At 41.6% G+C, this 25,384-nt stretch overlaps 1 protein-coding gene across 5 annotated transcripts in view; it reads left to right on the plus strand.

Moving 5' to 3' along the window:
• SH2B2 (SH2B adaptor protein 2) overlaps positions 1–25,384 on the plus strand; it is a 126,990-nt gene that overhangs the window by 52,901 nt on the left and 48,705 nt on the right. For 4 of the 5 annotated variants that reach the window (XM_056558502.1, XM_056558503.1, XM_056558504.1 and 1 more), the window contains exons 2-3: positions 7,088–7,968; positions 24,007–24,108. In XM_056558502.1, the coding sequence (XP_056414477.1) occupies positions 7,114–7,968; positions 24,007–24,108 (957 nt within the window). In that variant the 5' untranslated portion in view covers positions 7,088–7,113. The remainder of the gene's footprint in view (positions 1–7,087; positions 7,969–24,006; positions 24,109–25,384) is intronic. The other variant, XM_056558506.1, reaches the window with a different exon arrangement.

The raw sequence follows: 25,384 nt of genomic DNA on the forward strand, positions 1-25,384 counted from the left end.
CATCCTATCTTACTCTTAAATCCTAGAATTTCCTGTCTTTCTTTTACTTGATGCAAAAATGTCATACCACCTTTCTTTTCCCAATTAATATAAACTGATTTTTTTTAATTTCAGATAAAAAAGCATTATCCCATAATGGGGTGAAGTGAAAACTCCCTTTACAACCTATAGTCCTCCTTTGCTTATTCCAAATGTAATTTAAAGCTTGTAGTGTTAAATTTATCTTAAATTATTTTGTTTTATCTACCACTTTAAAAAATCTCAAAAATGTGCTCACCCCTTATCAATTTACCACTAATTAATTCTAACAACATCCCTTGCTCTTTTATAGTATATGTCAGTTGTGTTGCTATGTAATAATAATACAAGTTTGGTAACCCCAACCTGCCCCTTTCCATCAGTGGGTTCATATAACAACTCTTTATTCTAACCATAGGAGATCGTTTATTTTCTTCTCCAACCTCCAGGAAATTTTTTCTTTAATCAAAACTGGTGACACCCTTAAAAAATGTAGTGACATAGGCAAAATTACTGATTTGATGAGTACTAGCCTATCCGCCATATCTAACCCCATGCTCCCCCAAATTTTACATTTTTTCCCAATTTTTTTCCCCTACGGGTTAAGATTTAGATTCTCATATTCTTCCACTTTGCTGGAGACTACTACACCAAGATATTCAACATTCTCTGAGGTAACATTAACCCGAATTCCTCCACTTCTCACTTCTCTCCTCCTTCCTCGCTCCATCTCCCTCCATCCTTATACAACATCACAGCCCTTGATGCACCATCCATCTTGTTAATTCTTCAGTATAATCAAAAAGAAAGTTTTCTCTTTAAAAGCAATCCTCATCTTGGCTGGGAACAGCAGAGAATATTGAATGTCTCAATTACGCAGTTTCTTTCTTGCTTCTCTAAGAGACATCCTTTTCTTTTGGGTTTTTCTGGAGAAATGTGGATACAGAAAGACATTTGCTCCCTTATGTTCTATTTTCCCCTTCTCTCTAGATATTCTCAATAGTGTATCTCTATCACTGGACAACAATAACTTTATTACCATCATTCTAGGTGGAGCTCCTACGATCGGCTTCCCCTTAGGAACTCTGTGAGCTCTTTCAACTAGGAACCAGTCTGACAAATTTTCTGCCCGATCTTGTCTTTTAGCCATTTGCTACAAAAAGTCACTGGGTCATCCCCTTCCTCGCCTTCCATTAGGCCGATGATTCTTACATTAGATCTCCTTGATCTATCCTCCATGTCTTCTATACAATCTCTCAGATATTTATTCTCCTTAAAGGGGTACTCCGCCCCTAGACATCTTATCCCCTATCCAAAGGATAGGGGATAAGATGTCAGATCGCCGGGGTCCCGCTGCTGCAGCACCCCGCTATCATTACTGCGCAGAGCGAGATCGCTCTGCACATAATGACGGGCAATACAGGGGCCGGAGCATCGTTACGTCACGGCTCCGTCCCTCGTGACGTCACGGCCCGCCCCCGTCAATACAAGTCTATGGGAGGGGGATGGCGGTCGTCACGCCCCCTGCCATAGACATGCATTGAGGGGACGGGCCGTGATGTCATGAGGGGCAGAGCCATGACGTCACGCTGCTCCGGCCCCTGTATCGCCCGTCATTACGCACAGAGCGAACTCACTCTGTGCAGTAATGATGGTGGGGTGCCGCAGTGGCGATCCCCGGGGTCCCCAGCATCGGGACCGCGGCGATCTAACATCTTATCCCCTATCCTTTGGATAGGGGATAAGATGTCAGGGGCGGAATACCCCTTTAACAAATCCTTCTTGTGTCTTAAGTAGTTCTTTTATTTAATCCTTCATTTCAGAGATCCCTCTTTCCATCTGGTCTACTCTCTCTTTAACTTTCCTCATATCATCTCTGATGAACATTATATCAGTACTTAAAGGGGTACTCCTCTGCTCAGCGTTTGGAGCAAACTGTTCCGAACGCTGGAGCCGGCGCCGGGAGCTCTTGACATCATAACCCTCTCATGATGTCACGCCCCACCCCCTCAATGCAAGTCTATAGGAGGGGGCGTGACGGTTGTCATGCCCCCTCCCATAGACTTGCATTGAGGGGGTGGGATGTGATGACATGAGGGGGCGGGGCTAGGAAATCACAAGCTCCCGGTGCCAGCTTCAGAGTTCGGAACAGTTTGTTCCAAACGCTGAGCAGAGGAGTACCCCTTTAATGTGCCTACATTTATTGACAGAAAAGTAATAAATCACTGGAAGAACTGTCCTGCAGAAAAGATTAAGTTGTTTTTAAACTTTAACTAAGTGAAGTTTTCTCAAGTCCATGGAGACCATATCAGTATATACGAAGTTCATTGACCATACAGACCAAAGTTAAAAATGGGGGTAATGACTATTAGTGAGGACTCAAGGTTAAAGAGGTACTCCACTGGAAAACATTTTTTTATTTTTATTAACTGGTGCCAGAAAGTTAAACAGATTTGTAAATTACTTCTATTAAAAAATCGTAATTCTTACCAGTACTTATGATTCTTTTTGAATTTGCTTTCTGTCTGACCACAGTGCTCTCTGCTGACACCTCTGTCCATGTCAGGAACTGTCCAGAGCAGGAGAGGTTTGCTGTGGGAATTTGCTTGTACTCTGGACAGTTCCTAAAATCAACAGAGGTGTCAGCAGAGAGCACTGTGGTCAGACAGAAAGGAAGTAGTATACAGCAGTGGATAAGTACTGGAAGGATTAAGATTTTTTAATAGAAGTAATTTACAAATCTGTTAAACTTTCTGGCACCAGTTGATTTAAAAAAAAAAAAAATGTGTACCAGTGGAGTACCCCTTTAATGTTTGCTGGATTAAATCAGTATTTTATGGAGATTTGGTTTATTTTTTTTTACCAAACTGTTAGTTTCAACATGATTCAAAATGTTTTTTAGTTTTTTTAATTTTCGAGAACACTTCCTTATTCCTAGGGATCTTTATTTTATTGCCACAGAGTAGACAATCCTGTATTGCACTATGCTGATTGACATAACCGAGGAACAGATGATATGAGGAAAGTTAAATATCACTTTACACTGCCATTCACCATTACATATGGTTAGCATGGGGTTACGTGGTGCCATGCTCGGATGGGATGCGGCTTGGTATTATTGTCTGCAGGACTCCTGTTTACAGTGACTGTTTTGTATGCTTGCTGGGTTATTTCCAGTTTCAGGTTCCCTGGGTGTTCACAAGATTGAGGAAGTGGGGGAAGGAGGGATGCTGAATGAGCAAAAATAATTTGACAAAGAAGTACTTTCTTGAATTGCGTTATTTCTTGCCAAATATAAAATTTTAATGTCCATTGTTCAAAAAAGTGATGGTTTTGCAGTAATAATTTCATTCATCATCTTTATTCATCTATGCTGTGTTTTACAAAAATGTCTTGACCTTTGTAAACTATATAAATAATTTCTTTATTCAGAAGGCATTGTGTTTTGCTTAGTTGTTTCATGTTATTTTTGATGTTTTGAAGCAATAAAAAATAAAAATGTTTACCCAGCTTTTGGAGGGGTTCTCTGATTTGAAAAAATCCATACTTGTTAGAAGGGTCTCTTGTCAATGAGCAGATCACAAAGTGTGCCCCTACTGGACCCCCAGCAATTAGCTCTATTGTATGGGACAACCTAGAAGTAAGTTTTTACGCCACTACAGGAGAAATTAGCCATTAAACAGTGCCCCTTTAAATCAGTGGATTGTCTGTGTAATGCAGGGCAGGTCCTCCAGAGTAAGAGATTATCTTTATCAATGTTCTCCACTATTTCCAGGAAAGGAGGATGCAGATCTGGGGACCCCCTTGTATATTAACTCGTGTTAAAACGGATTTTGTAAACTGAACAGTCTCTTAAGTGAAAACTAATTTGTAGCAGTTATAGTGATTTACCGTATTTTTCGCCGTATAAGACGCACTTTTTCTTCCCCAAAACTGGGGGGATACAGGACATCACCGATCACGGTGATGCCCTGTATTAACCCTTCAGACGCGGCGATCAAAGCTGACTGCCACGTCTGAAGGGAAAGTGACACTAACCCGGCTGTTCGGGGCCGCCGCGATTTCACCGCGGTGGTCCCGAACAGCCCGACTGAATAGCCGGGTTAGTGCTTACAGGACACCGGGAGGGACCTTACCTGCCTCCTCGGTGTCTTCTCTGTTCAGGGATCCCCTGTATGGCCGGCGCTCTCCTTCCTCGTCATCACGTCATCGCGTACGTGCATCGGCGTGCGTAACAACGTAATGGCGGCGACGGAGAGCGAGGATACCCGGCCGGCAGCAGAGACGTTCCGGAGCGACGGGGACACGGCGACAGCGATGGAGCGACATCCAGGGCAGCTGTGACGGGTCCGGAGCGGCGGGGACACGTGAGTATTACTTCCTATGCAGTGGTCTTCAATCTGCGGACCTCCAGATGTTGCAAAACTACAACTCCCAGCATGCCCGGACAGCCAACGGCTGTCCGGGCATGCTGGGAGTTGTAGTTTTGCAACATCTGGAGGTCCGCAGGTTGAAGACCACTATTGGGTTCAAAATCTTTATTGGGTGCGTCTTATACGCCGGTGCGTCCTATAGGACGAAAAATACGGTACTTTCATTTAGGAATTGATGAAAGTTCCGCAATCCGTTCATTATTGCATTCTCTGTTTTGTGACCTTGGATATACTTCTTAAAGAATAAGAATGAATGATTAACGATATAAAGAAATTGCCAAGACAGTCCACATGTTAGGGCTTTATGTTGCCAACTTCTGTGCAATTTTTGAGACGCTGATGCCTCCTTTCATGAATGATTTAGTGGAGGTATTGATTTACCATTCTCATAACATATAGACATTGATCCCTTAGCTGCAACAATGCTCAGATACATTTGAAGACATTTTACAAATACATTTGAAATATATATATATATATATATATATATATATATATATATATATAAATTTTTTTTTTTTCTTTGCATGAAACCCAAAATAGCTTGTTTTAGCCAAGTAACCAAAATAGTTTGTTTCAGCCAAGTTTGGTTTAATGCACAAAAAGTTTGCTGATGCCAGGTACTATGGAAGGTGAATCTTGGATAAGCTAAATATTTTTAAAAATGCAGATTTTGTCTGCTACATCTTGAACCCACTGAATTACCTTCAAACCTGAGATGAACAGTTTTGACAGTGTTCTCTGTGCCATTGCTGCAGGTCATCCTGCTAATGTTTACAGCTATTAAAATGAATGCGATTCACATAGGTTGCTTAAATCTGCCAAGAAGTGTCTTTTTGTTTATTACTGCTTCAGTTCAGTTCACACCTTACCCATTGCTGTTGAGATATTTTTTATTGCCAATTCCTTGTTCATATTGAGAAAAAATATTAAACTCTTCCCAGTGTATTGTTAAGTGATTTAATATTATTCTTATACAAATGTGACTTTAATGTAATTAGCATTTTAGCATTATTAAAGGGGTTATCCTGTGATATTTATTTTTTATCTATGGTGCCCAGATTCATATTAAAACAACACTCCCTCATAGGCTCCGGTATCAGAACACCCTGTCTCCGGCCGTTGTCTGCTGACAGTCTGCTTCCCCAAGCCGGCCGAAGCTGCAGTCAGGATGTCACAGCTTCTCTTAGCCAATCACTGGCTGCAGCGGTGTCCCATCTCAGTCAGTGATTGCCCAGCGGTCCCGCCGGTTTCCCCGGCTGCAGGCTCTACAAAAGCAGAGTCATCCGCCACATTCAGGGTGCCCTGATACCGGAGGCTACAAGGAAGCGAGGAAGGCGAGTTAAAGGTTTTATTGTTTTAATAGGATGTCTGGGCACAACAGATAAAAAAAAAAAAAAAAAATCACAGACGACTAATTTGTGGCATGTAAAATAGAGCAGCCTCCACAAGGTGTCTACAGCAGTTTAATTAAGACATTGTTACTTTTAAGCTCAAAGACAGCTGTTTGCTCCCCCTAGTGGTGTGTACAGGCAGCTAGAAATTTATAATAGTTATACTTTATAGGGGTTGTACAGTGAGAAAATATGCTTTAGGGTTTGTTCACACGTATAGGATCCTGCGCAGATTTGATGCGCAGGATTTGTAACTGCAGATTAGAAGCTGTGCTCAGTCATTTAGTTTACATTGAAATCTGCAGCAGAAAATCCTGTGCATGAAAACTGCATACGTGTGAACGTACCCCTAAAAGGTTCTGACTGGTTTTAAAAAGAACTGATTCTCCATTGCTGACTCACTGGTCCCATGTTGACACACAGAGTATGCCCGCTCATGGCAAGATTAGCTATGCTCATATTATTTTTATTAAAGGGGTACTCCGGTGGAAAACTTTTTCTTTTTTTTTTTTATCATCTGGTGCCAGAAAGTTAAACAGATTTGTAAATTACTTCTATTAAAAAATCTTAATCCTTCCTGTATTTATTAGCTGCTGAATACTACAGAAGAAATTATTTTCTTTTTGTAACCCAGAGCTCTCTGCTGACATCACGAGCACAGTGCTCTCTGATGAAATTTCTGTCCATTTTAGGAACTGTCCAGAGCAGCATATGTTTTCTATGGGGATTTTCTCCTACTCTGGACAGTTCTTAAAATGGACAGAGGTGTCAGCAGAGAGCACTGTGGTCATGATGTCAGCAGAGAGGTCTGTATTCCAAAAAGAAAATAATTTCCTCTGTAGTATTCAGTAGCTAATAAGTACTGGAAGGATTAAGATTTTTTAATAGAAGGAATTTACAAATCTGTTTAACTTTCTGGCACCAGATGATTAAAAAAAAAAAAAAAAAAAAGGTTTCCACCGGAGTACCCCTTTAAGTCAGTCTGCCAGACAACCCTTTTATCTCTATAACTTTGTATAGGGAAGAAGAAAATCTAGCTTTCTAGAAGAAAAATGGAGCGCTGACTCCCTTATAAAAACATGTTGCAAAATTAGTGACCTCTACATAATATCATTGAAAGCCAACAATAATCTGATAGCTACACTTTAATTCTACCTCAGTTGTATCACGTAGCTATGCACTAGAAATCTAAAAACAAAATAATCACAAGATTTAGTCATTTCTCTTCATTTTGTCTTGCAGATTTCTAAGAGAGGAATGGAACAGCCATGAATGGTGATGCACTTAACCAAGACTCTTCCTCCCAGATTCCCGACTGGAAGGAGTTCTGTGAGCTTCATGCACAAGCCGCAGCAGTAGACTTTGCTCAGAAATTCTGCCAGTTTTTAAAGGAGAACCCTCACTATAATGCTCCAGGGGCAGAGACCTCATTCTCCCACCATTTTGCTGCCAATTTTTTAGATTTCTTCAGCTTTGAGGTTAGCAGGGTATATGTATCCGATTCTCCAACAAAGTATAACATTGTTCCCTTTGTAGGACTACAGAATTGCCAGGTGCCTTTAGCAAGGGATTTTGTTTCCAGGAAAGAGGAAACTTCCACAGAGTCATTAGACAGCATGGAGAATAATACAATGACAAATAAATATTTGAGTCGGACTCAAGCCAGGGCCCACAAGGTTTCATCCTATGGACACTCACGAAGCTCTGAGGATGTTTCAGTACATGGGAGCTCCAAGACAAAATTTAAAAAGGGTTTCTCATTGAGAAATATGAGTTTGTGTGTTGTGGATGGCATGAAGGAGATGTGGCATAGAAAGTCCTCACCGGAGCCTAGCATAGACAATGGAACAATAAAACGGTCAGAGCGTGAACATTGCACAGCAGGTAACAAGGAACAAGTGGAGCCACGGGAAAAATGGACTCACAAATTACGACTGTCAAAAATGCAGGCAGCTAAGATAGATATTGTTGATATTCAGAGAGAAGGAACTCTCAGGTTCATGGTTGCCGATGACACCAATTGCGTTGGTAGCTCTCAGTGGCAAAAATGTCGTTTGCTTTTGAGAAAAGCCGCAAAAATTGAGGGTGAAAGATTTCTCCTTGAATTCTATGTTCCCCCAAAGGTAAGAAATATGAAATAGGAGCAGTCTACTGTCTGAAATAGTTGCATGAGAATCTGTGTCTGATCATAAAATTGTTATAAACTGAATGTACTGAGGTCTAGTTTATTTTATTACATGCCGGTGCAGGGGTGTGGTGGAATCATAAAACCACCAAGTTGGGTGGAAGAAAAGGTGCAAATGGAGCTGGGCCCCATAGCCCATCCAACATGTCAATCTTTGTTTTCTCCAGCATCTGTTGTTGGAGGTCAGTCAAGAGGTATCGTACAGATTAGAGTAATCTGATATTTATGGGCAGCCTTAAGGGCCTTTTACGCAGTCTAATTATTGGTGGAATGAACAATCATTACTGATAATTGACTGGTGTACAAGGACCAGCAGTCAGCTGATGAACCAGAAAACGTTAGTTTGTCCTATGACCATATCATTTATGCGGGCCCAAAATCATCGATAGTTGACCGCACATTGCCCGGAGTAAACAGTGATGAAAGGGCCACACAAAGGATTAATTGATAATTAAGCTATGTAATGGCTCCTTCACCACCATTTACTACAGCGGCACTTGTATCAGGCACAGGTCTACCTGTCTAAAAGGACCTTTAATCTGTCTAGGGATGTTTAAAAGGAATGTACACAAATGTTAGACAATCTAACACTCTTTCAAAAGAGAGTACTTTACTTCTAAAGTGACCTAAAAGGGGCTCAAGGGGATATGTCATAAGTGTCCCATATAGGTGGTCCTGTGAAGGGTAGGGGCATCAGTAAGCTGTTACCTAAAGAAGTCATGAAAAGAGCAGAGCAAACCTTATACAGTGATCCCTCAACTTACAATGGCCTCAACATACAATAGTTTCAACATACAATGGTCTTTTCTGGACCATTGTAAGTTGAAACCAGACTCAACATACAATGTACAGATAGTCCATATCTGTGAAACGTGTCAATGGCCGGAAGAACTGACCAATCAGAATGGGCATTTTACTGGTAAAACCCCTGTATTACTGAAGCGTATGCACTGACTGATATCTGGTAGGGCCCCCTACAGTACAGGGAGGTATTACATGTTCTGTACTCTTTACCTGTGCCAGGGTTACCTGCTCCTTTGGACACTAGGTGAGGGCGGCTCCATGTTACTTTTTTAGGACATTGCATGTACTGTACAAGACCCCGAAGAAGATCCTGTCCTCTACATAGACCAGTGTTTCCCAAGCAGGGTGACCCCAGCTGTTGCAAACCTACAACTCCCATCATGCCCGGACAGCCTTTGGCTGTCCGGGCATGCTGGGAGTTGTAGTTTTGCAACAGCTGGAGGTTCCCTGCTTGGGAAACACTGACATAGACAGTGATTTACAGCTCCCAGCAGATCTTTCTTACTTTTATATGTAAGAAGTTGCTTTATCTGTATTAGTTATCTACTTATTTTTCTTTAATTTTAACTTTTTCCTATTTTTTGGATGACATTTTGGTGCCTTCAGAACCATTTACCAGGTTTCCATAGAGTTCTGGTCTCAACATACAATGGTCGTCCTGGAAACAATTAATATTGTAACTTGAGGGACCACTGTACTCAGTGAATATGAGGGGGGAAAACCCTTTTAACTTGTTAAATTTTTGGGGGGGATTTGGACCTCCTCAGTATAGAGATTGCTTCTGGTTAGCTGGGAGTATCTTCCTTCTTTTCATCTGGTTCTAACCAGACTAAAGCTTTGTTCTAAAATACTTTATTTGACCTATCCATAAATATAGGAATTGAGACATCAACTTACAGGACAACCTTACAGGACAATCATTCTGCCAGTGGTGCACTGAGCATTTGTCTGTGCTGGCACGAAATATGGAATATTGTAAAGCCAAGGGGGCTTTGTCCAGCTGCTGGATATCTGTGGCCCTCCTACACAAGCTTTAGTAGAACACAGAGATTAGTTTCATAATACGGTTCATAATTATCAAATTATTACAGCTCGGGTATGGGAATTGGCAAAAATGAGTTTTCACAGAAGAACATTATTATTAATTTGACCAGAAAGCAAAAAAAGCTAAATAAATTTCATTATTTTCCTCAAAAATAGTAACTTGCTCAACTTGTGGGGTGCTACATTAATAAGCTGTCATATTCAGATTATCCTAAACTCACAAAACATTTAGCTATTACCGTATATACTCAAGTATAAGCCGACCCGAATATAAGCCGAGGCCCCTAATTTCACCCCAAAAACCCAGGAAAAGTTATTGACTCGACTATAAGCCTATGGTGGGAAATACATCATCCCCCATGTCATCATCCAGACCACCGTCATCATCCCCCTCCTTCATCATCACCGCCTGTCAATCCCTTCATCAGTGGCCTTCAACCTGCAGACATCCAGATGTTGCAAAACTACAACTCCCAGCATGCCCGGACAGCCATCGGCTGTCCGGGCATGCTGGGGGTTGTAGTCTTTAAACCTCTGGAGCTCCACAGGTTGAAGACCACTGCGGCCTTCGTCATCATCCAGACACCCCCCCCCCCCTTTAGTTTTCTACTCCCCTCCCCTCGTTGGGAAGGAAGGGTGAGCTGGTCCGGGCCATCTATGCTGCAGGGACCGTCCGGTGGGGAGGGTTAGTCGTTCCGGGCTGTCCTTTTTCATCAGGGTGCCCCTCTTCTCCGCTACGGGCCCGGCCCCAGACTAGTGACATTGCCTTGACGATGACGCACAGGGACGTTCATGCGCAGCCTCCCTGCCGATGGCTGTCCGGGCATGCTGGGAGTTGTAATTTTACAACATCTGGAGGTCCGCAGGTTGAAGACCACTGATGAAGGGATTGACAGGCGGAGAGTTCCCTTGAGTACAAGCCCAGGGGGGCATTTTCAGCACGAAAAATCGTGCTGAAAAACTCGGCTTATACTTGAGTATATACGGTACGTTTAGCAGGAATAGGATGCAGAGCGAGGAGGCGTTCCAGGCCTCACCATTTCAGGGGCTTGGGAACGCCTCTTTGACACTTGTCACAAGAGAATTAAAGTGTTTTTCTATGTTATCGAGGCACAGACAGATATATGAATGGTACTATGTGTCTTCTTGTCCTAACAGCTATCTAAAAGTGTCAGCAGTTTGGAATGTGAATAGTAGCTGACAGATTCCCTTTAATTTGTAAAATCCCTGTGCCACCACTGTAGGCTGTCAGGGCATGACGGAAGTAGTAGGTAGAACCCACAGGTTAGGGTGGGAACATTGTATGTCAATTCCTCTGTCATCTCTTATTTTAAATTGGAGACTTGGAGAATTGAGGTTTAACATTGATAAATATAAGGTTATGTTCATGCCAAGACTACGTACTAAATGGGAAAACACCTGGTAAAACTGACATGGAAAAAGACTTAGCAAATTTTTTTAGCATTTTCGTTTTTTTCGTCCTCGCCTTCTAAAAATCATAACTTTTTTATATTTCCATCCACAGACCCATATTAGGGCTTGTTTTTTGCATCATCAATTTTACTTTGTAATTAGATCACTTATTTTACCATAAAATGTACGGCACAAAAAAACAATATTATTTATGAAGGAAAATTGAAAATTAAACCGCAATTTAGCAAATTTTGAAAATATTGTTTTCACGCTGCACAATTTACAGTAAAAATTGTTTTCTTTATTCTGTGGGTCAATACGATTAAAATGATACCCATGTTATATGCTTTTCTATAATTGTACCGCTTTAAAAAAATCTCAAACTATTTTAACAAAATTAGTATGTTTGAAATTGCCCTATTTTGACACCTATAACTTTCTCATTTTTCCGTATACGGGGCGGTATGAGGGCTCATTTTTTGCCCTGTGATCTGTAGTTTTTATCGGTACCACTTTTGCTTATATTTAACTTTTTATAAATATTTTCTTAATTTTTTTTATAAAATGTGACAAAAAAACTTTTTTGGGGGTAAAATAGGAAAAATGGATAATTGACATTTTTATTGGGGGAGGGGATTTTTTAAATTTTTTAAATTTTTATTTTTTTTAACCCCTTAAGGACTCAGCCCATTTGGACCTTAAGGACTAAGACAATTTTATTTTAACATTTTTGTTTTTTCCTCCTCGCCTTCAAAAAATCATATCTCTTTTATATTTTCATCCACAGACTAGTATGAGGGCTTGTTTTTTGCGCGACCAGTTGTCCGTTGTAATGTCATCACTCACTTAACCATAAAATGTATGGCGCAACCAAAAAAATACTATTTGTGTGGGGAAATTAAAAAGAAAACCGCAATTTTGCAAATTTTGGAAGGTTTTGTTTTCACGCCGTACAATTTATGGTAAAAATTACATGTGTTTTTATTCTCTGGGTCAATACGATTAAAATGATACCCATAATTGTACACTTTTCTATTACTGTTGCGCTTAAAAAAAAATCGCAAACTTTTTAACCAAATTAGTACGTTTAAAATCCTCCTATTTTGAAGACCTATAACTTTTTTATTTTTCCATATAAGCGGCGGTATGAGGGCTCATTTTTTGCGCCGTGATCTGTACTTTTTTTTAATACCATATTTGCTTATAGAAAACTTTTATTACATTTTTTATTAATTTTTTTTGGAATAAAATGTTATAAAAAAGCAGCTATTTTGGACTTTTTTTTTTTTTACGTTCACGCCGTTCAACGTACGGGATAATTTACATTTTATTTTAATAGTACGGATATTTACGCATGCGGCGATACCAAATATGTATATAAAATATTTTTTTTACACTTTTTGGGGGTAAAATAGGGAAAATGAGACAATTTACGTTTTTATTGGGGGTTTTTCAAATTTTTTTTACTTTTTTGTTTTACTTTTATTTTTACACTCTTATAGTCCCCATAGGGGACTATTTATAGCAATCACTCGATTGCTAATCCTGTTCAGTGCTATGTATAGGACATAGCACTGATCGGGGTTATCGGTCATCTTCTGCTCTGGTCTGCGGGAAGGCAGCGGAGCCAGGTGAGGGGACCTCCATCTGCCGTGCAGGATAATCGGATCGCCGCGGCAGCGCTGCGGCGATCCGATCATCCTGTTAAGTGACCGCGATGCTGCAGATGCCGTGATTTGTATTGATCACAGCATCGGAGAGGTTAATGGCGGGGATCGCAGGTGTCCGCCATTACCGGCGGGTCCCAGGCTGCGATCCACAGCGCGCATGATGCCGCCATCGCTCTGATGCCCGCGGTTATGCTCAGGACGTAAATGTACGTCCTGGTGCGTTAAGTACCACATCACCAGGACGTACATTTACGTCCTGCGTCGTTAAGGGGTTAATAGTCCCCATAGGGGACATAGGACATAGCACTGATCAGTGTTATCGGCTATTTTCTGCTCTGGTCTGCTCGATCTCAGACCAGAGCAGAAGACCCCAGGAGACGGCCGGAGACAGTTGAGGGGACCTCTGGCCGCCATGCTGGATGATTGGATCCCCACGGCAGCTATGCAGGCGATCCGATCATCCATTTAAAGTACTGCACTGCCGCAAATGCCGTGATCTGTATTGATCATGGCATCTGAGGGGTTAATGGCGGACATCTCTCCCATGACCTATTTATTCCCAGGACTGTATCTATAACAAGGGGGCATTCACTATGCCTAGAGGAAAGAAGGTTTCTACAACAGCACAGACAGGGGTTCTTTACTGTAAGAGCAGTGAGACTATGAAACTGTCTGTCAGGGGAACTCAATAAAATAGTTCAAAGGAGGCCTGAATGCATTTCTGAATTGTAAACGTATTACAGGTTACTAGATCCTAAAGACGGGTTTAGTGATCTTTGAATTTGATTCTACATCATAAGGTTTTTGTCTTCCTCTGCATTAGCACTACAGTAAACAGGCTAAACTGGATGGACAATCCTTACAAACTGCAATTCTAGGTTACTGTATTCTCCATGAAATTACAGTTCTGGAGCATCTTTTCTTAGAACGCTATTTTCCGTATTTAATAGAAACAGATATAGGCCGGCATTTATCATTATCTTTAGACTGTTTTTTGTGTCTAGAAAAGGTACAAAAAAAGGTGCAAGCAGGGTTTATTTGCACATTTTTTTGCGCCCTTTGGTTTACACATTTATGTTGATTTTGAGTTGCAATCCACTGATTTTAGCGATACACATGATATGGAAGGGTTTTATGAACTGCAATATATAAGAGAAAAAGACTCGGCAACTCACCAATACTGCAAAATAAGGCTTCTCTTTATTCCAAGGAATGCGAAGTACACATCAGGGCAAGGGAGGGCTGGACAAGAGGCAGGGGGTGCGGGTAGGACTGCACAGTTTCATGCCGATCTGGCACTTCTTCTGGCTACTTGCATGAAGTTTTATGAACTGCGCCATTTTTTGAAATGGTGCAAAAAAGGCGCAAAGCCACTGAAAAGTCTACACCAACTACAGACTTAGCTTAGCTTTTTGGTTTATGTGATGAGAGAAATTTCAGAAAATGTGACCTGCACAAAATGTATCAGATGCTCTGCGACCATGTAATAAATTTACCATTACACAAAAAAATTTTAGAAAAATGCTTCACTTACACCTACAGTGATAAATGTGGGCCATTAACTTTTTGTTTTGCTGAAGAGTATTCCCTTATGCCATGATGGAATAAATAGAGATAATGTATAGTGAGTTTAATTCTATCCCCTAAATAAAATGTGTTTTATTGTTGAGCCAGAGTATGAGCTAGAACAGGAATTATTTCCCTGGACAATAAACCTTGTGAATCTCTTAATGGTCTCGTACAAAAAAACTTAACCAGCTTTTTACTCCGTGTAGTAGGTTCTTTCACGGTGTCTGCTTTTGTTAAGGCTGCCATTGAATTCATGATACTCCCACCCAGATCAATTAGCACAACCACAAAACAAAGTGTATGGCTGTGAGAAGAACAGCTGATGCCAAGAGAAGCTAGTTGAATATTCTGTTTGTACATCTAGTGAAAATAGGGGATGAATACTTTTCATTAATTCACATGAAGCGTGAAGCATCAGTGTTGCGAACAGCCAGCGTGATACACTTCATCATCCCTATATGGGAGAAGTTAGTTTTTATATGTCATGTTGAAGGACAATGCAGTATTTTATATACTACTCGTCCTGTCTGTGAAGAGTTTTTTTTTCAAGTTGATGGATTTCTCTTTTGACTAGTAGTAAAGCTGCGGTTACCGAATGGTGGCCATGGTGGTGCATGGGCAAATCCTCTTCCTCTTCAGTTAACTTGAAGCTGTTTCATACCAAAGGCACTGAAATGTTAATAGGTGTTTTTCCTAGCTTCCATGTGTCCCCCTTGGTGCTTATGTTAATGCTCGTCTATGCTGCTGGCACTGAGCTCTGGTCAGAGTTAGTATTCTTCCCCCTCTGGCAGCTGACAGTATATTCCCTTCTTACTTCCCCTGCAGAATGAGTCCTCAGGATCGCTATGCAAATACCTGGCTGTGGGGAGAGTGACTGAGCACTCAGCATATTAGGCGGACGGGCACATTGCTATACACTTTGAGCACTATGTGACGACAAACTATGCAAGCAAACATGAAATCTCTCGGTGGCAAAATGTGGTAGCATTATGGATGCATGAAACCAACTAAAAGCAGCATAAAGCGTGGTACAGAGTGTAGCTAAAGTATAGATGTTGTCATGTTTTTTAAATGTTGGAAAATGCTATGCAAAGGTGAAATTCTATTTCTTGATGTCATTAGTAAAAGTACATGTGACATTTTGTACTATTAATGTCAAACCTGGTTTTGTCAGGCACATAATAAAGGGTGGGGTCACACATCTTCAGAAGCCCCGGAACTCACAGAGAAATGGGTTTATCTTTTAAAGACTGTATAGGAATGATGTAGTAATTTAAACAAACTTAAAGTCTCAAGGAAAATAAAAGGTATCCCCTAACTGCAGGGGTTAAGTTTTAGATCGCAGGGGGTCCAAGTGCTGGGGCCCCACAGCGATCTCCTTTACGAAGCCCCGAAGCTTCACAACCCCTGCCCGAATCAGGGGCCACCACACCTCCTCCATATATCTCTATGGGAGATCCGTTCGGCTATCTTTGGCTCTCCCATAGTGATATATGGATGGGGTCGTGACGCGCTACTCCTGGGACGAGCTGGGGCTCCCTACAGCACTCTGACCCCCCCACAATCTAAAACTTTTCCCCTGTCCTGCAGATAGGGGATATGTTTTTTGCATGGGACTACTCCTTTAATGCATGTCTATAAGGCTCCTGTTAGATGGGCCACATGAACTATCACTAGATCATTAGTACGGCCCTTTGCTGCCATAATTTTTTAGCTGCATGTCCCTATTACATGGGGAAGTGTATGACCAATGAACAGGAATTTTTAAACAGAGCTAAATGAAATGATCAGCTGACAAAAAAGAATTTGCTTGGGTTGCTTTGGGTTACACGTCAGCAGCCTATCTGATCACGGCTGACCCCCGCGATCTTCCTGCAGCACCCGCATTCTATGCGGGTGCTGAATCTCCAGTTTCAGAAGCCTCTGAGTTTCCGGGACTGGGGACGTCACCCCCCCTCCCATAGACATGAATGGAGGAGGTGTGGTGTAACGTCACGTCCCGGAAACCTGGAGGTGTCCGAAACTGGAGATTCAGCACCAGCATAGAATGCAGGTGCTGCAGGGAGATCGCGGGGGGCCTCAGCAGCGGGCCCCCTGCGATCAGACATCTTATCCACTATCTTTTTGATAGGGGATAAAAATGTTTTTGCCCGGAATACCCCTTTAAGGATGTCCCAGAAGCCATATTGTGTAATGTGCATTGAATGTATTATGCTGCACTCATATACAGTTGGTTACATTGTAATAATAGGCAGCTAATAATATTCATAAACATAACAATTAAATGGACTTTGTCATTCAAACTTTATTTAATGAAAATTGAAATCTAACTATACAATTTTTTACTACACATGTGAGTCTTTGAGGGTCCTCGAGTATGACAGAGTAATCTATTCCAGTGTAGGGGCAGGTGGTATTTTAGGGAAGGCAGATGGTAAATTAGTTAAATAAATGCAGAACAGAAATGAGGAATGACCCCAAATTCCCAAGAGTTTAAGGACACATTTCCTCAACACAACAAAGGATGGAGCATATTGCAAGTGAGAGGTCATTCACTCCTGAACCTTACATATACTCAGCCTAATGACAACAACAAAGACAAGACTATTAAAACGTATCCAGAGAAAGTCAGCTAGTTAGTGGGATAAACCACAATGAAGCCTGTTAGATCGATAAGCTCCACTAGGCTATTAAATCAATAGCCTCTAGGTCAGTACTTTTAATGTTTTATCAATGGCTTTTTTTGGCTGAAAACTGCACATTTATACAGATATATAAATTGAATTTTTAACATATCTACAATAAAAAATATACAGTCAGGTCAACTCCAAATTTATTCCCCTGTGGCTTTTGTTTCTGATTAGAAAAGTGTTGTAAAACAATAGCATGTCTCATGGTTCAGTTTACAAAAAACATTTTCATGTACCTTGGTAGGGAATTCTGAGACACAAGTAGGTTCAGGATTCTCATCTCTTGGTCAGAAAGGAAAAAGGTTTTATTGGACGCTATGGATTGATTTGGCACTCAATTCTCTAACGTGAATTTTATAAAATTGAAGTCATCCTCAGACTTAAACCATTCGTGTAATATCTATTATTTGAAAATTGGAATAAAGGCCCTATTACACAGAGCAGTTATGGGCGATCTACATATCGCCCTGTGTAATCGTACCAGCGATCAGCTGTTGAACTAGCAAATAATTGCTTCATTTTGACAGGTTAAGAAACCGTTGTTTGTAGGGGGTGTAAGAAAAAATTGATTCACTCGATTATCGTGATTTATCATTTGGCGATACTGTATCGATTCAAAATATTTTTGAATCGATCCTTTTAGGGATGTGGAATTCGTATCTCCTGACGCCCGGGACATACAGTTCCGGGCGTCGGGCAGGTGAATTTTTCCGGCTCGTGCAAGCAGGGCCGGACCTGTTAAGAGCAGCGGTGCTCTGGGTGTATGGAGCGGGCTCTGGACTCATGCCCGCTCCGTACTCTGTGGCCCCCGGCTGATTTCAGTAGCCGGGGGCCACCGCTAATAGTCAGCATTTAACACTCAGCAGTCTGTATGGAGCGGGCTCCGGACCCCTGCCCACTCCATACTCTGCAGCCCCCAGCTGTTTTCAGTAGCCGGGGGCCGCCGCTAATAGCCAAAATGCGGCGATCACCGCGGCTGGCTGTTAACCCTTTAGATCGCCGCTTTCAAAGCTGACAGCGGTATCCAAAGGAACCTGTCAATGCTCCCTGGTGGGCTAGTGGGGTGGATTGTCCCTCCGCGGGTGAGTGATCCACTGTGGAGGTAGCCGGAGGGCTAACCTCTGCTTCCTGCTGTCCCGTGGCTCTGTCATTGATAGAGCCTGGCTGGACTAGGCTCTATCAATGGATTACAGAGCAATGGAGTTCAATAGAATTCTATTCATCTGTCTGAGGAATCTAATGATTCCTCCTAAACGTCTAATAAAGTGTATAAAAAAAAAAAAAAAAAATGTTTTAATAAAAGTGTAAAAGACCCACATTGACAAACATATTAAAAGTTCAAATCACCCCTATTCCTATATAAAAAAAAAACATGTAAACATAATAAAAATAAACATTTGGTATCACTGCATGCATAAAAATCACAATATATAGTTTTTGAGACCGAATCGGGATATATTGCAATATATCGTCTCGTAAACAGAATCGGGATATATCGTATCGTCATGTGTATCGCCATACGTATCGTATCGCCAAATTCTTGCCGATTCACACCCCTAGTTGTTTGTAAGTCACATATCTCCCCATGTAATAGGGGATGTGCGGCTGAGGATTGATGAAAACAAAGGGTCCTATAGACGATCCAGCAATTGTCTGTGCGGCCCTGCCTGACCAATAGTCCGGCCCTGGCCGCCTTGTAATACCGTATATACTCGAGTATAAGCCGAGTTTTTCAGCACGATTTTTCGTGCTGAAAACACCCCCCTCGGCTTATACTCGAGTGAACTCTCGACCCGCAGTGGTCTTCAACCTGCGGACCTCCAGAGGTTTCAAAACTACAACTCCCAGCAAGCCCGGGCAGCCATCGGCTGTCCAGGCTTGCTGGGAGTTGTAGTTTTGAAACCTCCGGAGGTCCGCAGGTTGAAGACCACTGCGGCCTTCGACATCATCCATCCCCCTCTCACCCCCCTTTAGTTCTGTACAGTACTCACCTCCGCTCGGCGCTGGTCCGGTGCTGCAGGGCTGTCCGGAGAGGAGGTGGTCCGGTGGGATAGTGGTTCCGGGCTGCTATCTTCACCGGGGATGCCTCTTCTAAGCGCTTCGGGCCCGGCCCCAGAATAGTCACGTTGCCTTGACAACGACGCAGAGGTACGTTCATTGCCAACGTACTTCTGCGTCATTGTCAAGGCAACGCCTCTATTCCGGGCCGGAAGCGCGGAGAAGAGGCGCCCCCAGTGAAGATAGCAGCCCGGAACCACTATCCCACCGGACGACCTACTCACCGGACAGCCCTGCAGCACCGGACCAGCGCCGAGCGGAGGTGAGTACTGTACAGAACTAAAGGGGGTGAGAGGGGGCTGGAGGATGTCGAAGGCCCCAGTGGTCTTCAACCTGCGGACCTCCGGAGGTTTCAAAACTACAACTCCCACGATGATGACAGGGGGGGATGATGTATTTCCCACCCTAGGCTTATACTCGAGTCAATAACTTTTCCTGGGATTTTGGGTTGAAATTAGGGGTCTCGGCTTATACTCGGGTCGGCTTATACTCGAGTATATACGGTAGGTTCTTTAGCTGCATGGCTTTAGTCACGTCCTCAGAGATGGATCTGTTTTCCAACGTGTCCAAATAGATACTGACAGACCTCAATGACTTTAACAGGTCCTGTCGGGGGGAATAATGTTAAAAGCAGCATTATTCCTGATCTCAAGAATGCCAGAAAGCTGTAACACAAGTGTGAACTGAGGTAAAGACATGCGCATTGTGTTGCATGAACTATGAATTGTTCTGGTAGAGGAGAGGACAGGCTAGAAGACATTAGCTATACATTATTTAACGTTACACTTGCCCTTGCTCAATATCACATCATTAAAGTAGAATCTGATGGTCATCGGCCTTGATCATTATGTTATACAACATAGTCTGATATATTGTGATGTGATTTCCAGATCTCCTAATATAACTGATTATGTGTTAGAGAACAGATACATTATAATAATTCATCCAATGTGCCGTATTGAAGTATAAGACATTATAATTGTGCATAATTGGCCAGGAAAAACTGGATGCTGGGAGAGATGCCTAAGGCTGTAAGTATTACACAGACTCCAACATAACTTGTGTGAATTATGTATGAGCCCTTGTCATCAGCTATTAGTATAGTGCTGTGTCATGGGCGGCTCTGGACGTTCTCCTGCAGTAGGCATGCTATTTACATACCTAATTCATCGTGTTCTTACTTAGGAGACGGGTAGAATATTTTACATTGCAGATGCCACTCGCACCTTTTGCGAAAATGAATTGTTCTCTGGAGACTCATTTACCCTCGGATTACTGTGTTCTGTTTTCTACTTGGTTACAGAGATTCTACCTTGTGAAATCTTCATTTGGTGATTGCTTCTATCCTGTCTGAACAGGAGAATTGCTTTGACCCTTTTATGACTATTCGTTCCATTTGTGAAATATCAGTCACGTATATGATCGTCTAAATGACACATTCAGTGACATATGTGGAAACATAAATTGCGCAGATCCAGACATTTTATATTGTGCCGAGTGATTTGTTAGCAAATTCCAATTTTACTGCCTGATTCCCAGCTGTCTAATGGATGTAAGGATAACATGTGATGAACACATAACAGATCTGACAATTCTCCTATAATTTGGGGGGGCTCTTATAAGAGGTGTTATTAAAGGTATGTTCGCACATGCGTTTCTTGCTGCAGATTTTCTGCTGCTGATTTTACTACCCATTGACTTCAATGGGTAGGAAAATCAGCAGCAGAAAATTTGCAGCAAAATATTTACTCATAGAAATGACATTTAAGGGGATAATGGAACATGACTGTCAGCCAAGGGCTATTGAATGTGTGTGGGCAGCGAAATGTCTATATGGCCTTGCCTACAGGCTGTTTCTCCTTAAGAATAGGTGATGCCAGATTATTTATCAAAACCTGTGCAGAGATAATTTTAAACAGTTGCCCATAGCAACCAGTCAGATTGCTTTTATGTTTCAGAAGTGTTTTTAAAGAGTACCTCTCATCAAATATTTTTTTTTTATATATTTTATAGTTTATTATATATAAAACAATTTACTAATAGGGTTCTATTAAAAAAAAATTCATTCTTCTAGGTTTTTTTTTGTGTTTAAACTTTTGGTCACTAGGGGTCTCCCTAGGAGTCCCTTTTTTGGTGATTTCTGACTCACGCCGGCTTGGCGGCTGAGTCCAAAATCTGATGCACAGCGCCCGTCTGTCAAGCAGACAGGCGGGAGCGAGCGCTGTGCGCGCATCCCTGCCAGGCGCGCTCCTGACTCTGCTGGCCAGCGGCGTCTCAGGCTCCTCCCGCTGACAAGGAGAGCCGGTGTGAGGTGGATTTTTCAAACCCATGCAAAAGTCAGACCGCGGTCCGACTTTTGCATGGGTTTGAAAAATCCACCTCACACTGTCCCTGCACTCCGCCTGTATGCGCGCTCCCGAGAGCGAGCACAGCATACAGGAAGAAGGGCGGAAGCGGTCCGGCAAGGCTTCAGATGATGTCACGCTTGCCGGCCACACCCACTTCCTCCCTTCTCAGACGCTCCTCTCTGAGCTACTGAAGATGAACATAAAAAGGTATTTGTATGTGTTTTTTAAGTAAAATAAATGCTAGGGTAGATAGAGTTGATAGAGACAGGGACAGATGGGGAGGGGGATTAGGGAAGGTTTAGTTGATAATAGGTACTCTTTAAAAATAAAAGAAGCGATCTGATTGGTTGCTATGGACAACTGGTCAACTTTTCCTCTGCACAAGTTTTGGTAAATCTCCCCCATTGCTTTGGGAGATATGTGTGCTGGTTTTCTCCACTGATGTTGTTTGTTTAGGTTTTTCTCAAAGTATATGGGCCCAGGTTTATCGATCCGCCTGAAACCAAATCTGTCACAGCTCGGCTTTCACTTTACCAGAGCTTATTAAGATATGAAAGATGTGATTGGTTGTTATAGGCAACACCGGACAGATTATGTTTCAGGCAGATTGATAATATCTATGGCTACCTTTACAAAGTCCTATATAGTTAGGAGCTAGCTAGAAGTTAGTGAGTATTTACAATAAAATTCATATCATCTGGCAATCAATGTGCCCGATAATAAATACATTAGCAATTGGAATTTCCAGTATAAATTTACTATAAGTAATGAGCTGTAATCCTTAAGGTAGGGCCACACTTGCCGTATTTTGCTGCGTATTTGCTGCTGCATAGTTTCTTACCCATTGAAATCAATAGGTAGCAAAATCAGCTGCAGAAAATACGCATGCACAACCCCTTAGGGTAGGGTCACACATAGCGTTTTTCACACTGTGCTAAATCTGCTGGGCAGCGGGAAATACACTGCGTATTGTCCTATGAGCAGACACACAGGTCTACCCGCGAAAGCCCTGTGTGTGCAGTAAGGTTTGGAGACGGGCCCAGTGCGCTGATGTGATTGTGATGCGCGGGCCCACTTCCAAACCTCACTGTGCACATAGGCCTGCCGACAGTTAGCCCTGTGTGTCTGCTCATAGGAGAATACTCAGAGTATTTCCCGATGGGAAGTGAATTTCACACAGTATGAAATACGCTGCATATACGCTACCTGTGGCTAAACCCTTATGGTAAGGTCACACATGCTGTATTTTGCTGCTGCATATTTTTGTACCATTTGAAGTCAATGGGTAGCAAAATACACAGCAGCAAATGTGCAGCAAAATACACGCATTTAATTTTATTCAGAGAAGGGATTAATAATAAAATAATAGATTTATTATATCTTTAGAAAGATTTGACATGTGGTACATCTTGCACATGGTGGAAATGTGCTGTCTGTGGAAACTCCACATATTAAATTATTATTATTTTTTTTTTAGAAACTCCACATATTAAATAGCTCAAGTGCTTTTATTACTAACCCCATAAGCAGGCAGAGCAGCGTGCCACCTATATACAGTGTCAGCATAGTGTGCCCCCCCCCCATAAGCTAGGGCTACACTTGTGATGTGTTTCGTTCTGTTGTGCTGGATGCTTCGGGCAGCATTATAGCTAATAAAAGTGAATGTCACATTTCATGACTTTTTGGGATAGATTAATCATGGATAGATTTATTGGTGACAGTCTTAGCAACTCGTGGATCCCAATGCACCTATTAAAACTGAATGTGGTTGCATTGTGACCCACATATGATTGTGACCGAAAGCCACCCTGGATTTCTGTTGATTTTTGGATTGTGGTGACTTTCAGGTCATAATGTGACCACATTGATATGCATTAGATGGGATGCAGGCATTGTGACACAGCATTGTGCAGCCAAAATTGCTGTGTAGCCCCAGCCTTATAAACAATAATGCCAGTAGTGAAAACAATGGCAGAGAAGTGTGTTCGATAATCATTGCTACCAGCACAGTTCTTCCTTAATCACAGTGCCAGTAAAGAGCCTTCCTTTGTACAGCCCTATAGTTTTAGGAAATTCTGACTGCCCCCAACCAGTCATTGCTTCTGGCCAATATGCATTCCACCAGTAGACATTGATCACATTGGTTTATTAAAGAGAGTGGTATGTTACTAACTAGCTACCCAAACCAATTCACTTGCTGTAATGCAAGATTCACTTTTGCAAAAAATATTTATCAATGAGTCTGAGAAGTCCCTTATGGATTATAACAGGGAAAAAATATCTAATTTTCATTTTAATGCCAAGGATGCTGTTTATTGAATTACTGAGGCTGTATTTCTTTGTGCTTTCTGATAATAATGTCTTCATTTATTTCTTACAGTCATCAAAACCTAAAGTAAGCATTCCTCTGTCTGCAATCATCGAGGTCCGCACTACAATGCCATTGGAGATGCCTGACAAAGACAACACGTTTGTGCTAAAGGTACAAGTATATTTTGTAGATACATTGATAAATACTGTTTGCTTTATCTATCATGCCCGTCTCCAGCTACAATACTGTATAAAAGTGACAGGATTCTCCTGCTTAAAGGGTAACTCTCATTAAAACTAATTTTTGCTATTGCACTCCTTATGGTAAATAAAAAATATTTCTAATATACTTTGTTTAATATGACGTTTTCTATGTTTTATTTGTTCTTAAAAAAGCTCAAGAGAACATTTTCCCCCACCTCATACACAGACTTTGGACCGAAGCCCAAACACAGGAAGTGCAGCCTGGAGTGCTGAGGGGGTGTGTCATAGCTCCTCTCATACTTAACTGCCATGTGCTGTTGGTTGGACACACACCCCCCTCAGCACTCCAGGCTGCACTTCCTGTGTTTGGGCTTCGGTCCAAAGTCTGTGTATGAGGTGGGGGAAAATGTTCTCTTGAGCTTTTTTAAGAACAAATAAAACATAGAAAACTTCATATTAAACAAAGTATATTAGAAATATTTTTTATTTACCATAAGGAGTGCAATAGCAAAAATTCATTTTAATGAGAGTGACCATTTAAAAGACTATGAGATGCAAACCTAAGCAAATTAATCAAAGGTAAACACAATTTTTTCTCCCCTGGAGCCCAGGTTTTTAATACCCTTTTTTTTAGTATAGTCTACTTTTACTACACAATTGGACAGATTTACTAAAACTGGTGAATAGTTAAAAGGTGTAAGCTTAGACTAGACAGTCCAACTATGCACCAAATTTATTAAAGTGGACTGCACATATATCTAGGAGAATAGAAGTGATGACTGTTTTGAACATCTGTGGTTCCCATAAAGGAGGGTCACAGATCAAGCTTCTGCCACTTTCTAAAACACTTAGAACCAAGAATCAATACTGTGCTGTTTTTCCTCCTTTTGTTACAGTAAGTTTAATTTTGCTGTATGCAAAAAATATATATAGTCAACTTTGCTATTGTGTACGCCAAAAAGAACGTATATGCTTAAATGTTTTTTCTTACAATGTATGTCAATGGGAAATAAATGATGCCATATGGTATACAGCTGCATCCATTTTAACATTCATTAATGTAGATGTTTTTCTTTTAAAACTTATACGGACAGCCATAACAAGGTGTAAACGCACCCTTAGCCAGAATTGGTATAGTCAATATACAGGGACTGAGAATGTGTTGAGCTTGGTTATAATATTGGACCCTGCTCATTATGGAAAAAACAAAGCTAGTTGCTAAACCCCTGAAGGGACAGATACAA

Source organism: Hyla sarda, chromosome 2, assembly GCF_029499605.1.
Source record: "Hyla sarda isolate aHylSar1 chromosome 2, aHylSar1.hap1, whole genome shotgun sequence".
Classification (NCBI taxonomy): Eukaryota; Metazoa; Chordata; class Amphibia; order Anura; family Hylidae; genus Hyla; species Hyla sarda.